This window comes from Dendrobium catenatum, unplaced genomic scaffold (assembly GCF_001605985.2).
Source record: "Dendrobium catenatum unplaced genomic scaffold, ASM160598v2 fragScaff_scaffold_1521, whole genome shotgun sequence".
NCBI classification, from domain to species: domain Eukaryota; kingdom Viridiplantae; phylum Streptophyta; class Magnoliopsida; order Asparagales; family Orchidaceae; genus Dendrobium; species Dendrobium catenatum.
This window is the reverse complement of record NW_021319983.1, coordinates 1,208,673-1,230,615: the sequence shown is the minus strand read 5'-3', so window position 1 is coordinate 1,230,615 and position 21,943 is coordinate 1,208,673. Positions and strand designations below refer to the sequence as shown.

At 36.8% G+C, this 21,943-nt stretch overlaps 2 protein-coding genes across 2 annotated transcripts; one reads left to right on the top strand and one right to left on the bottom strand.

Moving 5' to 3' along the window:
• Positions 1–1,588: 1,588 nt before the first annotated feature.
• Positions 1,589–3,153, bottom strand: LOC110111990 (probable calcium-binding protein CML36). Its single transcript, XM_020844062.2, has one exon. It carries the CDS (start codon positions 2,438–2,440, stop codon positions 1,826–1,828), a length of 615 nt encoding a protein of 204 aa, XP_020699721.1. The 5' UTR covers positions 2,441–3,153; the 3' UTR covers positions 1,589–1,825.
• Positions 3,154–13,402: 10,249 nt separating this feature from the next.
• Positions 13,403–21,428, top strand: LOC110111989 (probable magnesium transporter NIPA3). Its single transcript, XM_020844061.2, has 8 exons — positions 13,403–13,769; positions 13,853–13,909; positions 14,096–14,186; positions 14,280–14,440; positions 14,567–14,694; positions 14,800–14,937; positions 20,371–20,485; positions 20,627–21,428. The coding sequence occupies exons 1-8, from the start codon at positions 13,640–13,642 to the stop codon at positions 20,764–20,766; spliced, it is 960 nt and encodes a 319-aa protein (XP_020699720.1). The 5' UTR covers positions 13,403–13,639; the 3' UTR covers positions 20,767–21,428.
• Positions 21,429–21,943: the final 515 nt, after the last annotated feature.

Genomic DNA, 21,943 nt, shown 5'->3' with positions numbered 1-21,943 from the left:
AAAAAAGTACGTAGAACGTGGTGGAGATGACAGCGTTTGGAAGCTTTTATTTTTTTGGGGGGGTAATTGCGTTTGGAAGCTCATGATTGTTCAGGAATCCTAGACAGCTTATGCAGATGATATTACTTTTGTAGATCTACTTGCTGGAGAAAGCGTACAACAGCATGTCTGCTCGATCTGGCAAATAGGTGTAGATTGGACTGACTCATAACTCTTTCTTGGCCCACATTTTTTTAAAAAAATACTATGTGGGTCGCCTGAACGCATAGAGATTATTATGTGCGGAATCTGATTCAAAAGTGTGTCTGATTTATACAAACCAGACGGTTCTCTGATGCGGACTCCACACATATATAATAGTCTATTCTGGAGATGATCCGAACTCCAAAATCATGTGAAGATATCGGAATGTATTTTTCTCTTTTGTATATAGGGTGTGTCCAAATGAAAAAAAAGTTTAGGTATTTTCACGCGATTGAAATTATGATAAAAAGTTACGTTTAAACTCGTAATGATCTCTTCATTTTTAGGGGTGAATTATTTTGATATAGCTCAAATTTTTAACTATTAAGATATTAATCATTTTAATTTAATAATTTTATGATTTTATTTTTATTTATGTCATTTTTTAGGTAGGTTTTTTACGGTGAAAATGCTTAAGCCATTCATCTTGAAAATGTTTTCATATATGTTTGATTTTAAATTTTTTGAAGAAACTCTAACCATTATGTAAAAAAGGCTTCAATATTTCTAAGAGTTTAATTTTATTAAAGAAATTCACAATTTTCCCCTCTTTAATATCCTTAGCAAAGACTCATTCACCAAGCAAATAGTTCAAGAGGTAGCTTATGAGACCCCTTAAAAAAATAAATTTAAACTCTTAAACATCAATACACCTTATGTCATACAGAAACACTCTTCGAATAATGACTTACTAAAAAGTTACACCAATAGAACAAAAATGTAAAACTATTAAGCAAAAACTATTGCATAGCTCCGTTCATAGAACAATTTTATCATATCTAAGTTTTAAAAGACGACTGCCATGACGTAGTGCTTTGTATTATATGAGCACTTAGGCCTCTATTGAGATGACTTTCTTATTGCTTCTTAAAGCAATTTTTCAGCACACAAATTTTACTAAAAAATTGTTTTAAGAAGCTGTAAAAATCCGTCCCAAACGAAACCTTTGTTCTTTTCGTTTGATGTATTGCTCTGATATCATTTATAACAACTCAAATTCTTAACAATTGAGATATCGTCTCTGCGTGCAACTAATGACCTCATGCATAAACTTAAGAGTTTCTAATAAAATCCTGATCATCACACCGAAAGATACATCCATACTTAAAATTTTATCATTTCAACTAATTAATCGCCATAAAACAAAATGAGAAAATCATTTTCAGTTACTCTCTAAATCTTTGCTTATCCTAACTAGTCCGGTAATCCTTAATTAAAATAATAAAAACAATTAAACAATAATTAATTAGTACACAGAACTACTAATTAGATTTTAAAGCTCAAACCATCGTACTAATTAAGCTGGTATTTATAGAGATCAAAGAAGATATCGAACAACTGAAGGTGATAAGCGCTTGACTGAATATTGCAAATCGCCATTACAACTACCCGTCGCCGTGCCGGCTAAGCCAACCAGAACCAAACAACTAAAAGAGCTAACTGAAACAAACATACAGAACATCGTTACAGAGCTATCGATACACACCAACACATCCCTGATCGATCACCACTGCGATCAGAGAAAAATTCGTATCATTCAACTGATGAGATTTCTTCCCCTAATTCTACTTCTTCCGACGACTTACCTTTGCCCTCGCATCATCCGCACGAATTCATCAAAGCAAACGAATCCATCGCCGTCGGTATCGACGACGCCGATCATCCGTCGACAATTTTCAAGCGTGCAGAGCTCGTCGCCGAGAGTGGTGAACACGCCGCGGAGCTCTTCAGCAGAGATCTTTCCATCTCCATCGCCGTCGAATACGGCGAATGTCTCTCTTAGATCAGGGGAGGCAGGGCCACCAGTGTCAAATCCTAGCGCGGCGATTTCCTCCACGCTGAATTGACCGTCTCCACGCCGATCCGCCTCAGCTAACATCTCCGCGACCTCGTCTTCCGTCGGAGGCTTTGGCTGAAGCCGCCGAAGCACGATCTCTAGTTCTCGCCGCGTGACCTTTGTACTTTCCCCCTCGGCCGCACCGGACGCCGCTTCAAAGGACGAAGAGCTACTCTGCTCCTCTCTGCGGCGGCTGGCTCTGCGCCGGGGCTTTGGAGACAGAACGGATTTCGGGGTGGTGGTTTGATCGTTGGAAGGGGATGAAGCGTAGTTCGAGGCTAAGGATGGGGTGGTATCGCCTCGGCTCTTTTTCTTGGAGGAGCCGAATAAGAAGGAAGAAGGGCAGCTAATGATCCTCATGGATATTGTCTTGCTTGTTATGTGAACTAATGGATGGGAGAAATTTGGAGGGAGGAATGCCTGAATGCGATGGTTAAAAGAAGGGATTCGGGAGAGTGCCCTTCGCGGAAGCTTCGCCGGATTTCAGGATTGAAATACTGGCAAATTGAGAACAGTACTTAGTGCTTTTTGTTTTTTGGCGCGCATATCGCCATCTTCAATGTGAAAATGGTGACATAACAAGTCGCTTGCTATGGTGAGAAGGTGATGGGGTAGTGGTGATCGAGGACAAGGGAAGCTTCTTAGCAGCTTCGGTTTACTGGCTTTATGGAAGGGAGAGACGGTGAAGAAGAAGGTCAATAGGACGGATATGCGGTAACAGGAGGCGCAGGGCAAAGTGGGTTTACTGGGCAGTCTCCGTCGTGCAGAGTTGCAGTGAGGTCACCTGAGTGTTGCGTAGCAGTTGGGATGAAATTGCTTGGAGTGCTTACTTTTGCTGGCTCAGCTCACGAAAACTTTTCCATGAAAAATCTGGGTCGTAGCTGTAGCTGGCCGGATATCGAGGCGCAACTTCATGGTGGCTTGCAGCCCGTTGTGCTTCGTTTCATGCTGCCACCCGCGACAAAACGTGGAACTTGCTCGACTGGTAAGAATCTGGGTCTCCCACCTTCTATTTTGTTATTCTCATCTTTTTTTAATTTGCAAATTTTTAACATTATCATCATATGATCATAAACTTTTTTTTTATGAGAGGGAGTACACTTTTGTTTTGATGTTTCCACAAATCTGGTTTGAAAAGAAGCGAATCGATCTTAATTTAAGGATGCAACTCTTCTTAATATATTGATTGGGGCTTATCCAAACGAGCTAAGGGTGTCGATATTTGTCACGGCCCGAATATTCTACATGAATATGTTCAAAATTTCGGGTTAGGGTCAACTCGAACACAAAACAGGTTGGGTTTGGGTTCAACCAATCGACCCGTTTCAGAAACTGGGTCGAGTTCAGTTTGACCCAGAAATTGAATTGACACATTTGACCCGAAAGCTCAATTTTGACTCGAAAATCAGAAATTGACCCATTTTCTAACCCAAAAACTTGCAATTTTTTGTCGGATTTGAGTCATTCGGGTCGTGTCGGGTTGACCCACACGACCTGAAGCGGATCGAGTTCGGGTCCGAAAAATCATCCAGTTTGTAAAAATGGGTCAGGTTCAGGTTGACCCACATAGTACCAGATCAGTTCGGGGTTCGACCCTAAACCGACCTGTGACCTGAAATCGACACCTCTAAACGAAACCCCAAAGCCTTTGCAGTGGCCACGGAGCTCCAATCGAACGTCAGATTCAACGCCATTTTGCGCGAGGTGAACAATATATTAGCGTCTCATTGTTCATGTACGACATTTTTCCTTCATTTCTTCTGGTTGGAGAAGGAATATACTCAATATTCCTATTTTATGTTAAAAATGGAGTTCTGTTGGAGATGAATTATTGCATTTTAGAGTATTATTGTATTTTGGAGTGTAAAATGAGATTTTTTGTTGGAGATAATCCAACTAAGAGGTCTTAGATTCTAGTCTTATGTTTGTGATGTGTGTGTGAATTTGTCTTAATTAACCTAAATGTTCAAAAAAATTGATTTAAGGTTTGTTAGCTTTTATTGCAAAGTTGTTAAAAAAATAATTTCTTTAATTATTATGAATATTATAAATGTTTTTTCTTTAAAAAATCATATACTAGCTTATTTTTTAGTTACTATATACTATCATCTTTTAATAAAAATAACAAAAAATTAGTAGCTAAAATAAGCGAAACAATTATCTAGAAAATAAAATAATAAAAAAGCTATTCCAAACATGCCCTTGATATAGTTCAATTTACTAAAGCTAGTGCCTGGCATTCGCGTAGACTTAGAGAGGATAGAACGGTCTGAGAATGTTTGATATAGTTGAACGGTGGCCCTAATTGACTCGACCAATTTGGACTGAGTCTTCCAAGTCAGACTGATCTTCTAACCGTTGTGGTCTATTGTTAAGAAGTCGGAATCCAGCTCCAGTGAAATTGCTGTCCTCGACTCCGCCAATTAGGAGCTGTCACTCCAATAGCTAGCCTCCATTGCTAATTATTACGTTCGGTGTCTGGATTCAGATGTGCCACGTCACCCAAATACATCGGGGCCCAGTGTATTCGGGTGACATGGCGCATCTGGATTGGGTGTCCGAATGTCCGATCATTAATAATTCGCCCTATTGACGTGCCTTCATTTAAGGCGATAGCTTTTTTGGTCCTGAATCTTCTCTGAATTACTAAGCCCTTAATGTATGTTGCCTCGTCACTAAGCATTCATTTCTAAATGGTTTTTCACGGAGAAATCTAGGTTCCTAACATTCTTGGAAGATATTAGTGCATGCTAACTTCCATCGAAGCTAACTAGAGTAGTGGATCTACTCTTGTTGCGGGCTGAAATATACGCGACAATAGAGTTAGAAAATTTTCGACTCAGCGTTGTACGAATATCCATCACACAAATAAAAGTAAAATGTAACACCAAATTTTTTACATGGAAATCCTGGAAAAGGAAAAAATGAAGGCGCCGCGATCAGTTGAAAGGATTCCACTTAGCTTATATTACAAGTGGCTGACTCGTCCCTAAAATTAAGGACGATTTGTTTACAATAATAAACTATCGTGTTGAAATTCAATTACAAACGGAGACAGGAAATTTGGCGATGTTTGGTGGTCGGGAAAAAATCCGGCTACAATTGACGGTCGGGCAAAAATTCGACGTCAGTCAGCTATCAGGCAGAACTCCGGCGTCAGTCGACGGTCGGGCATAACTCTTGCAGGTGGAAGTCCGGTGGTCGTCAAGGAAGAGTCTGGCGGCAATGGAGTTCTCTTCCTTCTCTTCTTACTTCTTTGCTTCATTCTCTTCTCTTCTTGCTTGGGTTTGTATTTTCGAGACCTTAGTTCGATTATAAATTTGCTGAAATCGGAGTTCAAATGGTCCCGGATTTAAATTCTTAAGTTTTTCAACTTGATTTTTGCCTCAAGATTCGTGCCTGATCAATATAATTTTTGATAATATATCAACTTTTAAAAAAAAAAATTTAATTGATAATCCGCCGCACAAGACTCTAAGGTTTCGTTTGGAACAGGTTTCTTTATTGCTTCATAAAACAGTTTTTTAAGTAAAAAAAAAATTGAAATAAAAAATCTTTAGTAAAACCTAAATCTTCACCAGCAATGTGGTCGGTAGATCACAAAGTTATAAACAATGCTATTTTAAGACCATAGATCAGAGGAAAAAGTTGGTTGCGATTGCCATTGACCAGCACTGACCTTACAGGTGAACTCCAATCTGATCAGGTTAACTGAAATTGGTTAGGAGCAAAGTGTAATTTTGATTTTTACGGTAAGAAAATAATAAATTTTTGGTTTTTTTTTTTTTTTTTGACAAAGAAGGCTATAATCTGCTAGAGTACATGCTTTGATGGAACTTGGAGTAAATTTTTTTACTTCTTTTATTTTGTTTTTTTGATCGATTTACTATAAAAAATCCATTGGAAACCTTAAATTTTTTTATTTTAAATTTTGGCAAGGACATCATGGTGAGTCATTCCATATTATTCATATTCAATTAGTCAATCAATATAATGAAGACTATATTATAAACATAAAATGAGATTGCACAAAATCATCAAAGCCTAACCCTGACCAACCTCGACTCGCTCCACGTGATCGTTTGCCTAACCGTGACGTCCCTCTCTACCACAATCATCATGAAATTACTACTCCTCTTTGCCACCTTAAACCCTCGATTTAATAGCTCGACGCTAGGTCATTGCTCTCATATGCTAGTTCTACTTTCCTTTGTAGTTGTTGCGGGTCAGAATATTCGTAACGGTAGATAAGTGAATAGCTTAATGTCTTAGCTTTAATTGAATATATTGCACACATACATATAAATGGAGAAGGGTGCAGTAATCATAAGAGACACCATAATTTTTACATGAAAAAATCCTAAAATGGGAGAAAACCCACTGGCTTTGGCGAGTTAAAAAGAATTCACTAGTCTTTATTATTGATTACAAATGAGACTGTTCCTCGAGATAAGGCCTTGGCTTAATATAGCAAATATACATCATAATGAGTACATTACATGGTTGGAGTTGGAAGAATCTAGTGATATGAGAGTTGTTCTCAGGAGAAAGTGAGCCTGTTTGTTTTGTCAATAGGACCGTAGTCAGACAACGGAGGTCGGAGGGACCATAGTCAAGTGCCCGAAGGTGGTTGGAAGTACCATAGCCTTGCGTCCAAAGGGTGTCAGAGGGACCGTATCAGGCGAACGGTGGCTGGGCGGAGGTCCAGCGGTGATCTATGGATGGGTGGTGGTCTGATGACTATTTAGTGGTCAGGCGGAAGTCTGACGAAATTTGACGGTTGGCAAACGGGTAGAGGTTTAGTGGCAATAGGCGGCAGAGCGGATATATAATGGCGGTTGGTGGTCTGGTGACGGTCGATAGACGGGCGGTTGTTCGGGGTTGGGCATTGATCTTGCAATGGTCGACGAAAGTTTGTTGGCGGTGGTGCTTGGATAGAACTCTATGATCTTTTAAGTCTCAAAGCTCTCTTCAATCTTCAATCAAAGGGTCACTTTATAATGCAAACATGATGCTATTTATAGATTTTCATGAGTGACACACTCTGTATATATGGAGAAGATACATACCAAATTTGGATTGCTCCATCAGACGGTTCATATTGATTCTCGTGATCATATAGCATTTATTCATGCATTTAAGTGCCATAATGATGTCTAAATTAAGCGCTTAGGCTCATTAGATTTGTCTCGTCGATCCACTTATTTTGACTATAAGCATGCTATATTTGGATATCATTCGATCATTCAATTTATACTTTGAACCTCTCAAATGTGCGTTACCCCTCAATTTGGACTCATTTGGGCTCGAATTGGATTGATTTTAGTATTGGTATGCTCATCTCTTCTAGAAGTTTAGTATGACTATAAGTTTGCTGAAATTAGAGTTTAGATTGCCCCAAATTTAATTTTGAAAGTTATCAACTTATATATGCTTCTAGATTTGTGTTCGATCAAAATGATTTTTGCTGACGTATCAATAGCCATTAAGCCACATTGGCTAAGGAACCCTTCTCTTCTCTCTCTCCCCTTTCTCTTTCATGCTTTGACCAAGAAATCAAGAATAGAGCATCCTCTTTCCTCTGACTACAAGTCGATAACATCGAATCTCCCTTATATTCTTCTTCTTCTTATTTGGCCAAAAGCTATTGATGATGACAAACCCTTTGTCCTCTTCTTTCCCTTTGTCTAAGAGGTCACCATTAATCTTCCTCTCCTTCCTTGTCTTTATAAAAAATTACCTCAATTTTATTAATTAAAAATTTATTAACACCTAAATTTTTTTTTCCAAAATACGAAAAAGAAAAACATCAAGCTCACTCCTTATGATATCTTTAATCTTATAAGCTGGATACTACAATGGGTTAAACATATAAAAAGAAATCTTAATAAAATTATAAAATTATACCAAACATAAGTAATCATGTAAAGAAAATTCTAATGAGGACTTACATATGACCATTAAGCACAAAAAGAATTCTCATGCGTGCTCTTCTTCGCAATCATAAGGCATTTTATAGATTCAAAAAAATTATGAAATCGATTCAAATCATTGAGCACATCTAACTAATTATAAGCAAATTGTCAGATTATCTTAATCCAACTTTTGTCATCAAACTTTATTATTTCTCACAAATTCTCAATTATAACCACAAGAGATTGATAGAATGTTGTGTTATAAATTTTATAATCATTTTTTCTCTAATTACGAGGAAGAATTGATCTTTAAACTTTCTATCAGTATAGTGGATCATTTCATATGGGATATGCTTTGTCATTTTTTTGTTTCATTTTGAGTTTTTCGTGTAAAAATTATAATCTTCTTTTATTTTGTGCATGTGTTGGATCTTTGAATAAAGCTAAGACATTAATCCCTCGCCCTATCTACGCTAAGTTTCTAGCATGCAACAACAATAGTAGTGAGAAAAGTGTATGCAATAAACTCTACGATTACCCAAAAATGTTGGATAGATGACAAAAACCAAGTAGCAATGATCAAAGTGGCAATGCCAATGTTTATACTTTAGGTCTTATAAAATGAGAAGCAAGAGTGAGGGTTTCTGAATCATGAGATTGAGTGTTTAGGGATGGGATGATTGTTTTACCAGTGGTTTTTTGGTAAATACAGTCTTCAATAAGAATTAAATTATTTGATATATTCAACTCTAGAAATTCTCTTATGTACAACCAACAAAGGAGGAGGTGTTGGTTATAACTACTTTTTTTTTTTCAAAATCTAGACAATGATTTGTATGAAGTTTGCCATGATGAGGACTGGGCCATCTCCAACCGAAAAACTCATTTTTCACTATAAAATACAATAACAATCATGTTAAATAGTAACTCATATCAAACCAAATTCTATTTCTTTACACAAAAAAGAATATTCCGTGTATATTCTTTCTCATTTTTTAATATTTATTTTTAATTATATCTTTATATTTATCAATTTTTCGAATTAGAACTACTTATAATTTTTTTTTAACAAAAATAAATCTTACTCGATAAATTAATTCAGAATACAAATATGAACTTAATAAAATAAAAATTACATTAGAACATATAAATATGAACAAAAAAGTACACATGCAACTAAGCATTAGAATTAGTATATTGCCCTCATAAATGATTGGTTGAACTAAAGTATTGGGATCAAATTTTTAAAATTTAAACATTTTAGAATAATTTTTTGATCTAAAAAAAAATTGCGTTGGTGAACAATGACATGCCAATATTAGCGTCGCACTGTTCACATCATGCGAATGTCACATGTTTTCATGTTCGGGTGGAGCAACTGATCGTAGACGGCAAACGTTGATTTAACGTTCAGTTGGAGACTGCCTTAAGGAAGACTATTATAAGCTAATAAAATTAGTAATATAAAGTTAAGATTATTAAATAGACATTTTCAAACTTATTTTGGCAAAAAACTTGAAAATATTTTATGTAAGAAAAACATTAACGATACTATAAAAAGAAAGGGGTCAACATCAAATATTGATGGAATATATTAAATGTTAGAGTCTAGAAGAATATAATTAGTATGATAAGTGTAAAATAAATAAATTTAGGTTTATGCTTTAGGGAACAAGGAGATCTTTATGAATGAAGCACAAAATAATAATGAAGTTGAATTTTTTTTTTTTTTTTTTGGATTTAAACTTTTAATGGAAAGGATATAGGTCAAATCTCAAACCAATATATTACTTGGAAATTTGAAGATAACAATTATTTTATCATATCTAGGCTTAAGAATTAGTAAAATACTTAAAGGTTCTAAAGGAACCTAATATAAAATCTAGATGCATCAAACATTAAGACAATGTGTATGTATTAGAAAAGAAAAAAAAATTAAATATTATCAATGAGATAGTCTCTAATAATACTTGAAAATTTTGTGCACAAAGCTTAATAGTTTTATAAGTATATCTCACTACTTGTGATGACATAACATAGCAATTTAAGACATTAGATTGATGGGGATAGTGAATTTGGAAGATTGGTAGCACAATGAAATTATACTATACATAATATTAATGCAAATGGATTCTTGGTAATTAAAAGTGATATTACATCATTAAACATATTTAATAAAGCTAATAAGATTAAAAAAAATTACTTTGTATTTCCTTTAAATCAATCAAATTAAGAAGGAAAGATCACTCGCATCAAATACTCCAAAGATATTTTGTTAATAAAATATTAAAGAAATTTAGACATATTGAGTCCATCTATTAACATTCCATATAATGCAAGTATATACTTAAGAAAAGTTGGGGATGATAATGTAACTCATTATGAGTATGCTCTATGTTGATACATCATTGTTTGATTAGGAGATAGATGCTACCAATGGAATTAACTTAGCATGATGAGATGTTTTTCAATAGCTAGGACTGATAATGAGGATTGGAGGATAAGGAATAGGTTTAGTATATATTTTGCATGTAATGAAAAAAGTGTGGGTTATTCATTGATGTTTGTAATGTCATAATGAATGATATCTTAACACATACTCTTACAAAAGCAAACTTAAAGTTTGAACCCTAATTGAAGCCCTTCCACATGATTGAGTGAACAATTACTTCAAAACGGGTCGGCAGGTTGGGTTCGGGTCGAATCCGTGTTGACCTGGGTCTACCCGAACACGACTCGATTTTGCAAATGGGTTCACATTTTCAACCCGAACCTGACCCGTGCGGGGTACAAATTGACCGACCCAACCTGTGAAAACACATGCGAAGTTGCGAACGCGAGCCATGAGGCATCCAATGTGGGTTGAGGCGGCATGGCGACAGCTTCGTAGGCGAGGCAGCGACCTGCGGCTACGAAGCGACCTTCCGACGCGACCTACTGATGCAGAGCTGCCTGCCGGTGTGACCTGCAACTACTGAGTGTTGACTTGGGTCTCGCTCTCGTGAGATGGCTAGCATGTTGGTGCGGTTTCGCCGCCTCGGCCTGTGGAATGGCCTGCCGGAGCTACCTGCATGGCGACGACGGCCTGACACGACAAAAAAGGGATGAGATGCGATGAGCTGATGACGACTCGACAGGGCTGGCATGACGCAACTAGACGTGGATGCGATCAAATTAAGAGGTCAAATGAGTTGATTTTGGATTTCCGGGTCAACCCGAACCTAACCCGATTTTCCAAAATGGGTCGAAAACTCAAACCACAACCGAACCTGTAATGCAAACGGGTTGACCTGAACCCAAAATTTTTCAGGTTGGCTTCGGGTCGAGTTTCGGGTCATGTCTGATATTGACACCCCTACTTACAACTACTTAATGTTTTAGTGCCTATCAGTATGGTGTGATAATCTTCTTGTGGATATAACATAGATCTTGTTAGCTCATGGTTATATAGCATGAATATTATTCGTTATTGTTAGGACTATGCATAAGGATAAGTCCAAAGAGTTTTCTTTAGTCATGCCTATATATGAAGCCTTCCTATTAGCATCATAAACACTTAATTATGATGGTCAGCCTAAGCATAATCAAAAGAGAAATGCAAAGTTATAATTGTTTTCTATTAGAACTTCTATACTTATGGAGACTATTTTTTATTTAAATTTTATCATTATTTCATTCATGTTGAAATTGATCATAAGATAGATAGAGTTTGTTATAGAAGTTTGTAATCAAAATTTTGCTAACTTCACTTATTTCATATGAAGTTACACCCATGCTTATTGAGACTCATAGTCTTAGATATGTCGAGTGTGTTTAATGATGTTGCCATTGAGGATTCACTTGAAGAGTTACCATATATGACACACATTGAATATGCTATAAACCTAGTGCATGGTTCATATTTTCCCAATCTTCCATATTATATATACCCTCCTATTAAGCATATCAAATAGAAAATATAGGAAGATGATGTAGGTTTCGTTTGTGAAGGTTTTTTTACTGCTTGTTAAAATAACTTTTTGGTATAAAAATTAAAATTTTTGTACTAAAAAGCTGCTTTATGTAGTAGTAAGAAAGATGTCTCAAACGAAGTCTTAGTTTGAAAAGTGTTCATCCATACCAACTTTAGTCCTTATGTTGTATTCACCATTCCCAAGAAAGATGATGTTTGGAGAACATATGAAGAGATAAGAGTTTTAAGTTAGATTACCATATTTATAAATTTTCATTTCAAGATTAGACGATATGTTTGATTTAGTTTCAAGATATAACTAATTCTCTAAGATTGATTTGAAAAGTGAGTAAATTAAACTAGGATTAAACCTATGGATGAATAGAATACTCCAATTAAATATCCTAATGAGCTATATAAATTATTGTTGATGCTTTTTGGATTGTCAAATGTACATGTATATTTATGAGTTGATGAATATTAATGTCCTTAATTTATTCATTGGGAGATTCTTTTTTTTTTTTTTTTTTTTTTTTTTTTTTTTTTTTTTTTTTTTGAACGGGAGTATCTACCTGCTACCACCCCTCTTAGGAGGCGTTTAACGGCGTAACTAATCTCTCGGCGAGCCTACCAGCAACCAACCTCACAGGTGCAGAATCTGCAGTTATTTTCTCCTCACTTAAGGGGTTGTGCCGTATGAGAGAGGATTTGAACATTGGTTGGGGGTTCCCAACGAAACTCGCCCGCCCCCCAACCCAGCTAAACCCGGTTGAGTATTGGGAGATTCTTAGTAACATAGTTTGATGATAAAAAATATTGATGAGAAAAAAACTTTGGAGTACCTTTGGTAAGTTCTAAACAAGTTAGGGTAGCAAAAGTCTTATGCCAATATACTTTTCAAAAGCACTGAAAGTGATATATGATGCTTCCGAGATATATATAAGAGGGATACTTATTCAAGAAAATCACCCCCATTGCATTCTATAGTCAAACAAATTTTAAGCTAAAAAATAACTTTAAAAAGTAGTAAGAAAGTCGTCCAAATAAAGCCTTAATAGGTCATCATAAATATATGATGAGATCAAATGTTATTTATTTCAACTTAAAAATAAAAAAGGCAATATTTCTATTATTTTTTTAATCTTACATTCAACCAAAAATAATTAATTATCATATTCATATATTCTATAGTTAATTAATATATCTATTCATAATTTCCAAAATTTTGGTAACATTTTTAATAGCTCTATTAGTTCCGTTGCCGAAACTTGTATTGCTTAGCTTAATGTCGAAGGTCCGCCAAGTAATCAAACGCGCGTGAAAGGCCATCGATAGCCGGGTTGGCTGTTTTCCCACTCCCAAACCAATCTCTATCCGCGAAAAAACCAAAAGTTTCCTGCCCAAAATTCCTTCTTTTTTTTTTTTTTTTTAAAATTCCTTCTTTTTTTTTTGGTTATATTCATTAAACAGGGAAATGAGGAAGAGAGACAGGGTTGGGGGATGTGACGATAAAGAAGAAGGGAAATTATAGCCACCAATTTGGACGATTTCAGGAGGCATTTGGAGAGATTACTACGGATTTATAATGATTAGAGAAGGAAACTGGTGAGAGAAAGTAAGAGAAGGAAGAAAGGGGGGAATTTGGGAGGAAAGGCTGAGCGGAGGAGAGGGGAATTAGGTTTCTGAAGCGCGATGGGATTCTCCAAGGACAATCTTACTGGCTTCATCTTGGCTCTTTTATCAAGCGGATTTATTGGTGCCAGCTTCATCATCAAGAAGAAGGGCTTGAAGAGGGCCGCCGCAGCTTCTGGAGTCCGAGCTGGTTATGTTTTTTTAATATTAGGAATCTCTCCATCCTTCCTCTTTAATCAATCTTTAATGAAATTGGCGTTTGATATTCTGCAGGGGTTGGTGGGTATGCCTATCTCCTGGAGCCCTTATGGTGGACTGGCATGATCACCAGTGAGTCTTTTATTCTCGTTTCCTTCCTTTTTTTTATCATTCCGATTGCAAGTTATAGTTTTATACTATTTTCCAACTTGCAAGAATATATTGGCTATTGTTATATTTTTTATGATCTTCTTTCTTTACACCTCTTTGATATTATTTCTAATAGTATCAATGATTCAATGATGATTTAATTTCCAGTGATTGTTGGAGAGATCGCCAACTTTATTGCATATGCTTTTGCACCTGCAGTTCTGGTTACTCCTCTTGGTGCATTGAGCATTATTGTTAGGTAGTTTCTTGACTGAATAGAGTTTTTTGAACTATATAAGATTGTAATTGACCATTCAAGTTTTTCTAACAAGAACTCAAATGGGATGTGTAGTGCTGTTTTAGCCCATTTTATTTTGAAAGAGAGGTTGCATAGCCTTGGGATCCTAGGATGTGTGATGTGCATTGCTGGATCCATGGTGATTGTAATTCATGCTCCGCAGGAGAGACCAATAACTTCTGTTCAAGAAATATGGCAGAAGGCAACTCAAATATGTAAAAGATCTCTCCTTTTTATATTATGTTGTGCACTATGATTTGTCTTATATATTTACTATTTCTTCTCTGTTGATATGGTTCAATTATGATGATCTCAGATTGTTTGTTTTTGTTATTTTGCAGCTTTTCTTCTGTATGTTGCCTCAGTTATCGTGCTGGTTTCTGTGCTTGTTTTCCACTTTTCTCCTCGCTATGGCCACTCCAATGTTTTGATATTCACAGGCATTTGTTCTTTGATGGGCTCTCTTTCAGTAAGTTTTTACGTTCATCTTCTTCATTGGTTTCTTATATTATTTGAAGCCTTAATGTGGCTGAAATCCTTATTGGCATATTTATATCTTATATTTTTTATTCAGGTAATGAGTGTTAAAGCTCTGGGAACTTCTCTTAAGTTGACTTTTGAGGGGAACAATCAGTTGGTTTATCCAGAGACATGGTTTTTTATGCTGGTAGTCCTCACATGCGTGATCACACAGATGAATTATTTGAACAAGGTTAGTGTTGTTGGACTATTTTGAAAGAGCTTTGCTAATTCTCTTTGACAAGCTAACGGTTAGATACAAATTTAGCTATGTTTCTTTTTTTTTTTTTTTTGTCGAAGTACCTATTGCTTAATTACGCATCTTATTATTGCTATGTGAACTGAGGGCAGACAAATTCTTGGTTTTTTATTAAGTGATGCCCCTCTTGTTCTAGAAATTTGTCTGGAAGCCAGAACTTTCTACTTAAAAGCCTTGTAAGTTTACTTTGAAAATTGAATTGAATTCTTCCATTCAATGAATAGACAGCAACCTTTTGAGAATCCTTCCAACGAAGTCAGGTAACCAAAGAGGTGTAAGCTAAAAGAAAACAAGGTAGATTTTTCTATAGTGATTTTTGAATTTAAAAATATTTTATATGCTTAATATAAGCAAAATAAATAAGAAGAGCTGAAAGCATAGCATGCTAATGTGGGGGCGATAAAGTGCGTTTGAACAAGTCAAGCTTATATGAATTTTCACATCTTGATTTTGGTTCAAGTTAAGCTTGAGTTTACCTGTAAATGCTCAATGTCAAATGAACTTCTTAGTTGATTTGAGGCGTGCCTATGGTTTTACAAAATATTTTATAAATTTCTACTAAACCTCATATGATAAGTAATGTAAATTCAAATGCAAAGGCATCTATACAAACAAAATTAATATATTTAAACATTTATACATACAATACTATATACTAGGAGAGTATAGGGACATTTGATGAACCAAAATAAGCGACTTCACCTTCCTTAATGTATTTTTCATCAAAGATACAGCTAGCAAGAGAAAATTTTATATTATCAATTGATTTTTAAATTCATGTACCCAAAAGATCTAAGATTGATAAGTCTCATGCCACCGAACTTCTTGACATATATCATACTTTTTCCAAACCTCCATGGGAATAGCTTGAAAGCTACAATGTAAAAGGGAGCAAAAGAGGTAAAAGAGCTAAGCTATTTACATGGAAAAGCATCCCATGATGAATCCATTGATAAACAGGTCCAGGAGGGACTGGTCTTGCAGGTCCAACACACGGGACTAGCCCGTGCCAAAACGACGAAGCAAAAGCGGGATTTCACCCAGGAGCAGGATTTCCGCCCAGATGTTCCTGTGCTTTCTATCCAGGTGGGGTCCAACAGCCATTAGAGAAGATTTTAAGGGGGTCATTAGGAGGGAAAATCAAATTGGAGGGGATGTTTTGGAATTTATTGTTTATTGTTTGCTTTAACTGGGAGATTTTTCTTAGGGTTAGGGATATTGAGTGTTTTCTGAATTTAGTTTGTTCTTAGGATTGGTTTCGGCTCTAGCCGCTAGCTAGAGATTGGGAGGCCGGATCCTCCTCTCCAATCGAGGATCCATTATAGTTTGTTATTTTCTTCTATCTATTATCAATCAATATTGTTTCTCATTAGTGTTTCCACCAAAATACTTTTTATTTCTGGTTTGGAATCTTGTTGAAAATTTAAATTCAATCAAGTAAATTTGGATTCCTACAAGCGTTTCCTATCATCCATCTATTTGATTTATTTTACTCTTACCTTTTTTTATTCATTTGATATTAGAAACAAGATTAGGCGACTGGTGGGGGATCAATTATGGCCACCTTATCCTGATCCTTTGTTCATGAACCAAGAGCATTATATTCACTTGAATTTTTAATGTAGGGGATTGGCGGAAGAATCAAAACTATTTGAAGGAATTCCCAATCCAGGGACAAGCACAAGCTTAAAGCTTCAAAGAGATGTAATGTTCTTCATTAATTGAGCCCCAAGACTCTTTACGTCAGCTATATGTAACTTTGTAATAGAACAATCTAGAAATAGGTAGTTTTGTACTTTTGTAACTAAAAAGGTAATTTGGTAGTGGAAAGCAACAAAACGAAACAGGAACTATAAGGCATTAAAGGGTATACTTCCCTAAGGATATTATAACTAAGATGTCCACATCATACTCCCCTTGTATCAAAAGAGATTGACTCCGTCGAGGCATCATTAGGATGGACGTGCTGCATATATTACAATTAGTCCTACTAGGTCGAAGATTTTACATTTTTGAGAATTAACATATCCTCCAACAGAAAGATCAATCCCTCCAATAATACTCATGACGCAACGAGCATTTCTTAGACAAAAAAGCACACTTAACATTACTTCCCTCAAAGGATCTGAGGGTCTCTTCATCATGGGTCATCATTAGCCTGGCATTTCCCAGCAGCAAAATAGAAGTCTAGTCTTGCCATACCATCACCCCAAACAAATGAATTGTTTCATCAGTCTTACCATGTATTGCAAGATCTGAAATCATCGTGTTGTAAAAATAAACATCATTGTCAGGTATCTTAACAAATACCTGTTGGGCATCATCAATGAGTCCACATTATGCATACATCGAGGCCAAACTAGTTTCAACAAACACATCCAGCTCAAAGCCAGCTTTTAGAAGCCTCATGCAGGACTTTAGAAGCTTCATATTGGCTAAAGACTGTGAATTGCTGCGTGCTCCTCATATACATGTCTACTTTTTGTTGTTGCCTTGCACTTTGCTCAACCTTTATATTGAATTTCCTTGGAGAATACTTGAAGACAAAACCCAAGTCTCCATCTTCCATTAGAGCTATCGGCTTCTTGATTTGTCCTCTAAGAGCCTTGGTTCTTCAGGGTTTTTCAGGTGCCAGAAGATCGGCTATCTCCTCATTATATGGCTCTAGAAATGAAACTTTCATACTATAGTTAGAATTCTGACCCTCAAGCTTATCACAGATTTGACGAACAAACCTTGGAATAACACCAGCATCATTTGGAAGTTCTCCTTTCTTTGCATTAGCTGTTCCTCCTTCCATGGTGTATGATTTTCTAATGCATGTCTGTCTGTATGCAAAAATAGTATTGTTATGACGCTCAAGAACTTCGCTCACAATAGAGGAGACTGCTTGCTCAAACAAATAATTTTGCAGTGATAATGGACCGATGACCTTATCAAAAGTAAAGGTCTTATCAATTTGATTGTTAGGAATGTTCTGAACAGTAGCAACGTCTCTCCGCTGCTTGTTGTAGGATATCACTACTGGCTTGTTGAATCTCATTTCATCATTATTCAAAGGCCTAAAACAGGGCCTAAAACAGGTCAAATGATTGAAAGAAATTAATGTAGTGGGATCATGGGAATTAAGTGGGAGCAAATGTAGTCTTGAGGGACGCCGGAGTGGGCTTGGGATCATCGGAGCATAGTGGCAATGGGAGTGGAAGCGGACTGGTGTTGGGATTGGAATCACATTGGAGAGAATCATAATCGCCGTTCTGGTCATGATACAAAGCATAATTGCGGCTCTGATCGTGAGATAAAGCTAAGGAGAAATCGGCGTTGAATTGTCGATCTGCTCGGGCCGTGGATATGAGAGTAAAAGTTGGAAGTGGTGTTGCACTCGAACAAGTGGTTAGGCGTTAAGGCGTACGTGCATGCTAGAAGAGCATAGGAGCGACGACGAAGACACAAGCGAATCAGAAGGCGGAATTAGGGTCGGGCTCGCTCGGATCTGGGATCGTTCAAGTGAAGAATGGATGATGGGTTGCTGGTTGGCTGCGGATGGAGAGAGCTGGGTTGTATCGCGGGAGGAGTCAGAGGGAATTTGCGGATCTGGAGGTGGAAGAGGTCCGACGAATCGCTCTTCCTCGTCAATGTTAATATCATCGGCGGAAGGATCATGTTCAAGTGGGTTGGTTGCGCGGGCTTGTATTGGGAGCAAAGGGACGACGCCGGAATGGCCGGATTGGGAGCTAGCAGCAATGGTGGACTGGTAGCAGCGGAATCTTGTTGAAGGGGATCGAGATTGCGAGTATGGTCGCGAGAAGATGCGGAGGAGGAATCATGGGTGACCAAATGGGGTTGGAGCGAAGGCTAGTCGGGGACAACAGCCGCAGGTTAATTGCGGACTAAATGGTCAGGCAGTGAATTCCTCCATTGGAGTGGAAGTTGGAGATGAGGATAGTGGGGCGGCGGATCTCTCCATTCGAGTGGAAGTTGGAGCGGAGGATAGTCGTCGACCGTCCATCTCCTTCGACGTCGATCGTTGTCGATCGTCGTCGACCACCCATCTCATTTGGCGTCGATCGCCCATCTTGTTCAGTGTCGATCTTCATCCACCACCCATTTTCTTCAGCTTCGATCATCGTCGACATCCCATCTTCTTTGGCCGCCCATTGTTCTTTGCAAGCTGATAGGAAACACTTGTAGTTTTCAAGTATTACTAAATACACAATAAATACGCAAAAAATACGTAGAAAAAATTAAATACACAAAAAATACGCAACAAATAAGCAGTAAATACGCAGCATCCGAACATATCCCTGCGTTCGGACTGCGTACACAATAATTTCTCCTGTTTGAGGATCTGTCTGCTTTATCTGTTTTCTAAATGTTTGCTCAATTTTGTTATTTGACCCACCTGTCCTTATTGTCACATAGCTTGAGCCCTGATATACAAACAAATGGCCCAGATAACTGTCCAGACCACTTGTTCAAGTCTTTAAACCGAAGTGCCATAGCATTAAGATTCCATATTGCTGAACCCCACTTCCACCCTTAACTAGCAATGTTATAGGAAACACTTAAAGATTTCAAGTAAATCCTATCAATTCAAGAAAAAAATAGCGAGAAAACACTTCCAAACTCTAATGATAACCAGAAAAAATAGTATTATTGCAAGAAAACAAACTACGGAAGAAAATAAGATGATACAATTGATCCTCTATTCGAGAGGACGATCGATCTCTCCCAAATCTCTAGACGCTGCTAGAGGCCAAAGAAATCCTAAGAAATCTCAAATTTCAGCCAAATTCAAGATGTCTTAACCCTACGAAAACAAACTATTTAATGCATACAATTCAAAAGGAAATCTCTAAAGTCCCTCATTCAATTTCCCTCCTAAACTCCCTTCAAAATCCTTCCTAAACAGTCGTTTTTTGCTCTTCTCGGTTTGTGCGGTACCTCCGCTTCCGTTCGCTGGGCCGGTCCCGTGTGGACCGGCTGGACCGGTCTAACACAAAGTTAGAAGCATAGACCTCTCATTGTTATTCTGCTTGTCCCCTCATCAATCCTACATCTTTTAGTGTTTTCAACATTTGGAATTAGTGTTTATCCGTCTTCCCTGTTCTATTCTGGTGAATTCATCAATGGTTCCTATCAGGCTACAACACATCTTTTGTACATGCTTGGCCACTTCATATGGATCACCACAGGAGCATTTGTGTCTGTTGATTTGGTTTTTAAAGCAGCATTTGATTTTTTGCAGCCTTTATTTTATTTTCACTTGGTTTACAGCATTCAACCGAGGAAGGTTGGCGACATATTACACTAATACCTACCTAATCTTCAACCTAAAAGTTCAAATTTTATATTTCATACTTCCAGGATTGGGAGGGGCAAAGTGGAGGAAGCATAATCTCTGAAATCTGCGGCTTGATTGTTGTTTTGTCTGGGACAATTTTATTACATGCTACAAAGGACTATGAGAAGAGTACCAGAGGTTCTCTCTCTCTCTCTCTCTCTCTCTCTCTCGCTCTCTCTCCCTCCCTCTCTCCTCCATTGCTCCTCTTCTCTCTGTCTCATCCCCACTATAGTTAAAGGGACTTCAACTGTGTATTAAGAGTAACTCGCCATCTCTCAGGCACATATGCACCTTTGTCTCCTACTCTATCAACTCGACTCAATAATGAGAATGGTGAGATGTCAAAGCACGATGAAGACGACATGGCATCCTCAGAAGATATTTGCTTACGAAGGCATGAGCTCTTTGAGCAGGTTTAATTGGTTCAGTTCTATATAAAAATTAGTTTTGGAGTGCTGAAAGCAGTATGTGAACTGCTAGATCTAAATCAGAAATAACAAGAGTTAATCAAACATCTTGAGACAGCTACAGATGAACTGAATACATTTCTTTCAGTTGAACCGAACGAGGATTGACAGCTTCTTTGTACTTCCTGGGCATGAACAATAACTGATCAACAGGCCTTCAGGGAACCAGTCGATGGTGTGTGTGAAATTATAATTTAGCATAGCGTTTTATTGATACTGGCCTGAATATTTATGTTGTCTTGAAATAGGCTTTGCTTGATACAGCTTTTTTACTGTTTTTTTAAAGCAGCTTTTTAATATAAAAATATAAATTTTTGTATTAGAAAGCCGTTTTAAAAAGTAATAAGAAAAGTTGTCTCAAACGAAATATTATGATTCGTTTGGGACGGCTTTTTTATTGCTTCTTAAAACAGCTTTGTAGTATAAAAATTATACTTAAAAGCCTGGTTTTAGAAGCAGAAAAAAGCTGTTGCAAATGAAGCCTTAATCTTGAGTGTAAGTAGGAGTAGTTGGAGGAAATCTCAATTGCGTCTGAAACATTTTGCTGTGTAATTCCTGTATAGATAGATTATTCTTTAAAATTTCAATATTCATTTTCAGTAATTTTAAATATAGTGTTGCTGTCGATGGTTTATTTATTTTTCTTCTTCTTTTGATGTATGTAGGAGGAAGATGAATTATATGAAGCTGCTTGATTTTTATAGCTTGAAATCTTCAAAATATTTACAGGACTTGAATGTGATTAATGGTATACAAGTAATGGGGAGTTAGGGAGGGATAGTGTAAAGATGCCTACTTCTATGCCCTTTAAGGAATATCAAAACAGGTTGATGGGTTAGGTTTGAATTCGACTCAAAATTGATATAACATGAATCTAATCAACCTGAATATGACCTATTAATCCGTTTTTATTTTTAAAAAAATTCTAACTTATCAATTATAAAATTTAACATATTTGATAAAATATAAGAAGATTATACATGCAAGTAAAAAAAAATATATTAATTGGATCATTTCAGGTCAAAAATGGGTTTACAAGTTAATATGAACTTAACCTGTTCAATAAACGGGTTGGAAATTCCAAACTTAATACGACATGTTTATTAAACGAGTCAACTCAAATCTAAAT